Here is a 9,803-nt window from a genome sequence, read left to right on the forward strand (position 1 = left end):
ACAGTAAATATTGAGAGTAATCTTTTTTTGGGGGGGGCGAAGGAAAATTTTGTGGATTCTTCACAGAGAAAAATCGTACACATTCCTGATAATTATAACAAAACTATATTTTAGATATATAAAGCGCACTCTGCGGTGAAAAAGAATATTATTGTACATGAATCGTTTAATATATATTGGACTAAGCTTCAACCACAAAACTTGCAACATCAAGAAAACTAGAGAATATATATGTGTGTGTGTGTGTATGAAGTAGACAAATGTCCTTTAATGCAGTTAAAGTCAAAGGAAACCAGATATATATAAAATGCAGATGTATTTATTTAAACTAAAAATAATTTGGGAAAAACGCATTAGAAAACCTAGAAATAGCTCGTTTACAGAGGACAGAAATATGAAATATCAGATAGAATAGATATAATGAAGATGTAGCTCCTTTAAAGTAAAAGAGCTATGAAATATCAGAAAAGATGCAAATAATATAGATGTAGATCCTTCAAAACAAAAGTACTTTAATAAATTTAGAAATAGCTCCTTTAAAACAGCTAGAATTATACAATATCATGTAGGATAGACAATATTTAGAAGTACATTTTAAAGGGGCTAAAGTTACGGAATATTAGATAGAATATATATATTAGAAGTATCTTCTCTAAAGGGTCAAGAGTTAGGGAATATTAGATAGAATACATTTAGTATAGAAGTAGCTTCTCTAAAAGGTCAAGAGTTGTGGAATATTAGATAAAATACATTTAATACAGAAGTGGCTTTTCTAAAGGGTATAGAGTTATGGAATATAATATAGAATAAATATAAAGTAGAGGTACATTTTAAAGCAGCTAAAGTTATGGAATATCAGATAGGGTAGATAAAAGTAGAAGTAGCTTCTATAAAGCAGCTAGAGTTATGGAATATCAGATAGAATACATGTAATATAGAAGTAGCTTCCCTAAAGTAGCTAGAGTTATGGAATATCAGATAGAATAGATAACATGTAGATATAGTTCCATCTAAAAACGAGGTCAAAATATATATATTAAAATACCAAAGAATATTTATTTATTAACATTTATTCACCACTTAAAATTTTTAAACATTGACTCTATAACATAATATAAGGCTTATCTGAACTACTACTTGGTATATTTTATTTTGGTTTTGGATACAACTCAATGTCATAAATATTCTGAATTAAACTATTTTGTTGTTATATTACCGAAGTTATCAAAGAATAAAAAACAAACCTTTCTAACAAATAAACATGAATATTGAGCATTCAACATAAACACCATAGTTGACTTAAGAACAATTAGGTGATATTTTTGTTGCCAAGCGACGATGTATATTGTTGAGCATTACCAAAAAAGAAGCGTGAAAGCGATTTCGACAGAATGACAAAGGAAGTAGGTCTTTTATAGTTAGTTATATATATATATAATGGAGATGTAATTCCTATAACACAGACATGTTTGTTCATGGAAAATCTGTCGTATGTATTTACATTTTACAATTTGAATATTCGTAACTTCTTATCAGAATTCCATCATTTACGTGCAAAATAATGAAATAATCTACAAACCCTAGTCGTTCATTTAAGTGACTTTTTCCATTTCATTCTTTGCTGTCATTAAAATACGCATTACCAATTCAAGTAATCATCGAAACGACTTTCACACTTTACATCAATTACAGTCTTTAATCACCACTTGCAAGAGTGATAATTACATGGGTAAAGACAGATATATTCAACGTTAAGTTTGGCTTGACAGGTTTATCATCGGTTATTTCCTAAAATCACATGTATATAGAGGCATTTAAAACAAATGTTGTTCTACAACTCATTTGACAATATAGAAAGAAAATATACACTTATTATAACAAAAATTTAATAAAATGATATGTATGAGACCATGCTGTTTGCTATCTCTAGAAAATAAAATATGCACACGTTTCAACATTCGACCATAGCATTTTAACATGTTTTAATAACCAATTAATGCATTTGTAGACAATTTTTGTGTGTTTTTGTTAGGCTTTAAGTTTTACAGCTATTTATGTCAACGATAAGATTGTAGTTTTCGTATAATAACACATATTCAGAATATATTTTTATTTCAGAGACAAATTACTCAATCTAATAAATCAATATATTAGAAGAAATGTATTCAAAGGTCTCCCTCAAGCTTCTTGGAAAAAATTAAACCTAAACTATGGAATTGTGTTAAGTTTTTTTGTTAAAGTATTTTACTTAACCATTGTTAACAGCGTGTGCTATTTTTTAGATAGAACATTTTGTTATGATTTTTGACTTTAAGTTGTCCATGATATATTTATATAACAAACAATACTAAAAGACTCGGATGACATTATCCTTTTAAATTTTTATTACTTTTATGTTTTTATTTTATAACTGCATCCTGGTGGTTCAGCGGTCTGTCAGCTTGAGGGCCTATAGCTCTGAAATTCGGGGCTCGATATTCAGGCACAGATAACCCATTGTTTTAGCTTTCTGCTTAAACAAGCATACAAAAATATTTTCGAACTAAAAAGAAACTGAAATATCAATTTTATTGCTTAATATAGAATGCTTGAATTTATCATCATTAAAATTTGACACTGGATCATTTAACATCAGGGTCGAAGTATTGCTTTGAAATACATTGATCTAATATTGATAATATATCATAGACTTAAACACAACCATTGATTAATAACAAAAGCGAAATATAAGCAAAAGGAATTCCAGCTATTATTGTAGCATGCACTTGCATAGAGTTAGCATATCATTATAGAAGCTTGCACACTGACACAAGAAACGTACCTCTACATTCACAAGTAACAAAATTTACAGCAGTTTGCACATTCACCAAAGTAACACATTTTACAGCAACTTAGAAATTCTTACAAATAATTTATCTTAACAGCAGCTTGTGCATTCACACACGTAATACACGTTACAAAATACTGTACATTCACATAGATCATACATTTTTACAGCAGCTAGCATATACCTGTGTCGATGACACGCAGGAACTGGCCACAACTGTGTTCAACTAGATCAAACTCATTCAGCTCCACCATTTCTTCAATAAGGAGGGCGTTCTTCTCCTGCCAGCTAACCCTAACTTGGTCAGTAGTTTGTGCGTCTATAAGAGCATAAAAAAAATATTATAATATGCAAGGTAAAATATCAAACAAACTTTATAATAAAAATAAGTTCCCGAATGACTATCTTGTTCGTATAAGTTTATATTAAATCCCACGAGGACCATAAGAAAACGAGTACTAGGGTTTAAGATGCCAGCAGAAGTCACCTGTATAGAAACATGTAATACAATTCTGTATTAGGCTACATAGCGGTTATAAGAAAGCAACCCCTAAGGTTTAAAATAACAACAGGAGTCACCTGTATAGAATCGTGCTGTATAATTCTATATTTGGCTGCACAGCACTACAAGAAAACGAGCTTATGGTTTAAAGTAACAACAGGAGTCACCTAATAGAGAATTCTGTTGCTGGTGCTTTTTGGACTATAGTAGCAAAATTATTCATAATATTAAGTGGTAAATCTAGCATATTAGCTATTGTTTGGATTTTAGACTGCTGTTGAGGTATATAGATGTGGATTATACCAGAGAAACATTCTGAAACAGAAAAAAAAAAACGTTGTTTATCACCTTTTTAAAAATAATTAGCTCTATTTTCTTGTGTCAAAGGCTTTTCTTCATAGTTTACTTGAAGAGTTTATCAAAGTCGACATTCTCTGACTCACTGGAATGTTTAAAGTTCTACTTTTGTAAGCAAGTATGGAACACAATGGAAGCCCCTCTGTAATAATTCATTTTTACATTAAGATCCAAAACGATGCATTGTGTCAAAAAATTTATAGTGCGTAGTTTAAAATGTTGTTTAAAGAACCTTTACTCCAGAAGATAGGACTCTTTAAATGTGATCTTATTTCTGGCCTCGCGTGCTTTCCAAGTACCATTAACTTAGAAAACTAAACATTTTTTAAATTTCGCCAAAGCTACACGAGGACAATCTGTGCTAGTCGTTCGTAATTTAGCAGTGTAAGACTAGAGGGAAGGCAGCTAGTCATCACCACTCACCGCCAACTCTTGGGCTACTCTTTTACCAACGAATAGTGAGATTGACCGTCACTTTATAACGCTCCCACGGCTAAAAGGGCGAGCATGTTTGGTGGGACGGGGAACCCGCGACCTTCAGATTGCGAGTCGAGCGCCCTAATCACCTGGCCATGTCGGGCGCTGTGTGTATAAATACTAAAATGTGTAGAAAACATATACGCTCATGGTAAAATCTGAAGTACAATCTACAATTCCCAACAGAAAACAAAAACATGTAAAACTGTTTTACAAAAAAAAACAATGGTTGAGAATATAACATTCTGCAGTCCCAACTAACACATTATATCACATGTGGTCGGTTCTGAAAAACTTCTGGTGATGAAAAAGGACAATAAAAGTTTATGGTGGTAAACAGAAAAATTAAATTAGGAAAGAGTCATTACGACATGCATTTTTTTCCAGATGTTTCCATTTCTATTGAATTTTTATGTGAGCAATTCACCAATCATAAACTATTGGTTTTCCAAAGTGATTTAATTTACTAAAGCGTTTACACAGCCAAGTGGTTCAGGCACTTCCATCTTTACTTTAATATGCCCTCAAAGTGAATTGAAAGCGAAAAAGTAATCAGTTCTTTAAAATAATTTAGTGGCCACTCTACACATGTAAGAACAAATAAAAAGCTTTTAGCCATTACCAAATATTCTCACACAAAACAAACAAATTTAAACCGGCTGTTAGAAATCACCTTACAAAGAATATGGTTTCCTAATAAATTTATTGACATTTGAAAGTTACTGGAATTTGCTCTTAAACAGATGTAAATATACTTTTTACATTTTTGAGTAAATTACTTGACTTTGGTCTGTTTATCTAGTTAAAATGTTTCTACCAAGCTAGCAATTCTGAATCAGAGTTTTCAGGTTCCTTTACGGCAGGAGTTTCAGTATTTTTTTTTGTCTTCTATCTTTACCTTTGAACTGTTGAATTTTCAAACCTTAAATCTTGTAATTTCACTCTCAATTCTAACGTATACTAGAAATTTGTCTGACAAAACAAATTTTTTATTAAGGTGGTATCAGCAAATGGAGGTAAATAAATACGTAAATAAAAAATTCAGATATTTGTCGGCGATTTTGTTTTTACATAACAACAAAAGTCAGTACAAATGATTTACTCAAGTTATGATTAACGCAATATGAGCATGGAGGATCTAGGCTTAAAACAAGTGGTGAAGAAGGACGACATGGTAATTGTGAAGTTAAAAACATCGTCAATGAAGGATGTGAGCAACTCTATAACTGAAATATTAGCTACAACATCAGTAGTGAATAAGTAAAACACAGTAACCGAGAGATATATCGACATCAATGGCGAATATGTATGACATAGTAACAGAGGGATATGTCAATATCAGCGGTGAACAAGTATAACATAGTAATCGAGAGATATGTCAATATCAGTGATGGATACGTAGCACATAGTAACCGAGAGATATGTCAATATCAGTGGTGATTAAGTAAAACATAACAACCGAGAGATATGTCAATACCTGTGGTGAATAAATAGAACATAGTAACTGAGAGCTTCATGAAAACACCTGTAGTGATTAATTAAAATATAATAGCTGAGAGGTTAACGATATTATCAGTGGATAACTATAGGATGATAATTGAGAGGTTATAACTGAACTTCTGTGGTGACAACATTTAGGCCAAAGATAATAACTTTATCAGTGAATAGTTGTATTATGACATCTTAGAATGTAACAGTGAATAAATGTAACAGAAGAATTAAATGATGAATTTCGGTAGTGATTATATATGACATAACATTTAATTTTTTTTTGTCAATTAACTTTGCACTTGTGATCTTTCAGATTATGATTCGATGAATACTTAACGACCAAATCATTCAAATATTCAAAACGTCTAGTTTTTGGGGGGTGGGGGGGGATTTATAAAATTTCTACTAAAATCTGATTTTTAAAATTTATAAATAAAAAATAATTCCAAATTAAAAACGAAATTGTACGAAACATCTTTTCAAAACATTTATTATTTATAAAGCTAAAACGCTTCTTGTGAACTAACTAGTTATAGCTGTCTAACTTTTACATTGTCATAGGGCCCGGCCTGGCCAGGTGGTTAGGGCGCTTGACTCGCAATCTGAGGGTCGCGGGTTCGAATCCCCGTCACACCAAACATGCTCGCCCTTTCAGCCGTGAGGGCGTTATAATGTGACGGTCAATCCACTATTCGTTGGTAAAAGAGTAGCCCAAGAGTTGGCGGTGGGTGGTGATGAGTAGCTGCCTTCCCTCTAGTCTTACACTGCTAAATTAGGGACGGCTAGCGCAGATAGCCTTCGTGTAGCTTTGCGCGAAATTCAAAACAAACAATCATTGTCATAGTTTCTATTTACTGATAATCTAACTCCCAGTATTGCTTGATATTTCATCGAATTAGTCTTACATCGCTGGTTTACCGCTGTAATTATCTTCTAGCGACCAAATACCAGCTCTTTGTATTTTCATTATGTAAACTGTTCCATATTCTTAAATAACACTATTATTTTGACACTACTCACACCAGTTGAATATACTTACAAGGGCCCACGATAACGTGACATCGTTGAGTGTCGAGAGGGTAGTGTCGGAAAGACATGTGACAAGATAACTTAAGAGTTAGTCTGTGGGAGAAACATCAACTATTAGCCCAAACGTGCTCTAAAAATATTAAACGTTCCAAATATTATTCCACGTACAGGAATAGTTTATCGAGAAAACCTTACAAAATTACCAGGATGTTTCTTTTATTCTACTTTAATGGCATTCCTGAACTATATTTCGCAATTAAATTAATATATATTTTTTGGCAAACTTTAATTATATTCATAACCAATATTTTATCATTAAAAGCATTTTGGATAAAAACGTACACATGAAAAAAATCCTCAGCATTCCTCAAAAAATTCTATTTTTGTTTTCTCAACTCCTCACAATGTGTATTCTCTTTATGAAAGGCAAGACTGTGATTTTGTTTTATGGAAACTGTTCGATTCTACTTGTTTGATATTCTACAGAAAACTGTTTACACACAAAACTCTCTTTGACTGAGCAAACATTCACTTCATGAAAAGCTAATAAAATTATACTCTGATGGTGGAAAACAGGCTTTTTTACGCAAGGTTTGTAGCATTTGGATATTCAAAGTAACACAGATTTTGGGTAAATAAAACATTTATCAAAATCCGATCAAAATATATAGTTTATACCCTAACCTTATACTGAATAAAATCGACCCATCAAGAGATATTTTTATCAACATATTTGGCACTGTCACTCCTGAAAATAAACAATACTTAATAAAAGCGATCCAACAGGGGGCATTTTACCAACATATTCGGCACTCTGTGAAAATAAAAAAATTCTAACCTAACCTCATACTGAATAAAATTGACCCATCAGGAGATATTTTGATCAACATATTTGGCATTTTGTGGAAATATATAGTTTCTAATCTAACCTCATACTGAATAAAATCGACCCATCAGGAGATATTTTGATCAACATATTTGGCACCGTCACTCTGTGAAATCGTGCTTCCTTCACATTTCTGAAAAAAAGGTCAGGCTTCCATATCCTGTTGATCAAGTCATCACCATTCAAGGTCACTGACTGGTTTATTCCAAACGTGGACAACTTCAGACGTTGATCTTTCCATAACTGCCGCAAGTAAATATCCAAACTGTAATCCTAAAACATAAAGTAGTGAAAATCCAAGAAGTGTTCAAAATATTTAAATATCAACATATATTGAGATAAACCATCATTACTGCCATCTGTCGTCCGCTATTGATTTAAATATACTGGTGATTCAAAAGATAGTATCATGGTATTCAAAAATATGCAAAATAAAGATATAATGATAATATACATACACATATATCATTTTCGTTAAAATATACACCGTGAAGCAGTCTCTACAGTTTATCTTCTGCTATAATATTCAAGATAAGCTGTTATTTTCTTTAATACATTTTTCTTCTGTTTTCTAAATTATCATGGGTAAATAGACTTTTCAGGTTAGATATATTGAGTTTGTTTTGTAAATACATCATTTATATATAATAATTTTCGCAATATAGTCATTTCCTAGATAAAAATCAGTCCGAAATAGGCTTGTGTACAAATAAAATAGTAAATGTTATCAATAACGCTGTTAACATTTGGTCTTTTTTTTAGAAAATTATCAGTTGTCTTTACAATGTGCAATTCAAATCCAATGCATATGCATTAATTAATGTCATGCATAAAATTAAAAAAAAATATTTCGAAGCTGTTAAAACTTAATAAAGAAAAATAAGATTTCAGGAATGATTTGTAGTATCCACATTTGGGAGTTTGTTTTGTCGTTGGTAATGACCTATATGCTGTAAATGGAAATTAGAACTAAATATATCAATAATCACTTTCTTCTAATTTTTGTGAGCTTCGTTACGTATTATTATTTCAAACAGCCTAAAATTGCGTTAACTGATAATTTAAATTTAGTAGTTAAATTGTACTTTGGATTTAGTATTTAAATAAATGCCGATATATAGTAAGTTTGTAATATTTGCCAACAAGATTGATACATAGTTTTCTTTTTTAACACAAATACGTTTTAATATACATACAACAGTACAATTTACAATAACAATTATTACCAATAGTTATTACAAACAATGATTTATAAACAAAAGTTTCACAAACTTACAAACAATATAAAGTCTGGAACTTCCTTGATATCTTATCGAGGGTTCACGATGAGCGAGTCAATTACAAGTTGACGTAAGTACGATTCGCTTAACGGGAAGCTAGCTAGCTTTGTCCTTTGCCACACACGCCGAGTTTTCCACCATTAAAGTTAGGTAATAATTTCGTAAAAGTATTAATGGCCGATGTGAATCTACTGAAGGTGATGTTCAAAATTTATAAATATTCCTGGTCAATTATCTGAAGTTTTCCGATTGGTAAGTGTTATAACTATCACAGTTATAGCTTTCGATGTTTATAGCACACTAACTATAACAAACTAATAATAGATACTCTCTCTGCCGCGTCCGTCGCATTGGTTATATTGATAGCCGTGGGAAGGTTTTCTAGAAAATTCAGATTACGTAACAATACAATTGTTTATGCACACACATATATTGTTGATTCTTTTGTTTGTTTTGAATTTCACGCAAAGCTACACGAGGACTATTTGCGCTAGCCGTCCCTAATTTAGCAGTGTAAGACTAGAGGGAAGGCAGCTAGTCATCACTACCCACTGCCAACTCTTAGGCTACTCTTTTACCAATGAATAGAGGGATTGACCATCACATTATAATTCCCCCATGGCTGAAAGGGCAAGCATGTTTGGTGTGACGGGGATTCGAACCCGCGACCCTCAGATTGTGAGTCGAGCACTCTAACCACTTGGCTATGCTGTTGATTCTTACTCTCGAGAGTTTTCTACAACTTTGGAAAATAGGCGGGAGTTTCGCAATACATATTTAACAGTATAAGCTATGTGTGTTTCTAAATATACATTTAATATAAACAAACGTCGATATCAAAACAAATACACAACAACAAACTCGTTACAACTCCCTTCTTAGAGAAGTAAAAATTGGTGTTAGACAATTTTCAACTAAGATATTATATATATATATATATATATATATACAGAC

At 31.9% G+C, this 9,803-nt stretch overlaps 1 protein-coding gene across 1 annotated transcript in view; it reads right to left on the minus strand.

Annotated features, from left to right (window-relative positions):
• The window catches only part of LOC106463903 (gamma-aminobutyric acid receptor subunit gamma-3-like), a 74,421-nt gene that overhangs the window by 40,096 nt on the left and 24,522 nt on the right, over positions 1-9,803 (minus strand). The window contains exons 4-6 of the mRNA XM_013923986.2: positions 7,613-7,842; positions 6,694-6,776; positions 3,012-3,146 (exon numbers count right to left, since the gene is read on the minus strand). Of these exons, the coding sequence (XP_013779440.1) occupies positions 3,012-3,146; positions 6,694-6,776; positions 7,613-7,842 (448 nt within the window). The remainder of the gene's footprint in view (positions 1-3,011; positions 3,147-6,693; positions 6,777-7,612; positions 7,843-9,803) is intronic.

Source organism: Limulus polyphemus, unplaced genomic scaffold (genome assembly GCF_000517525.1).
Source record: "Limulus polyphemus unplaced genomic scaffold, Limulus_polyphemus-2.1.2 Scaffold56, whole genome shotgun sequence".
In the NCBI taxonomy this organism is placed as follows: Eukaryota; Metazoa; Arthropoda; class Merostomata; order Xiphosura; family Limulidae; genus Limulus; species Limulus polyphemus.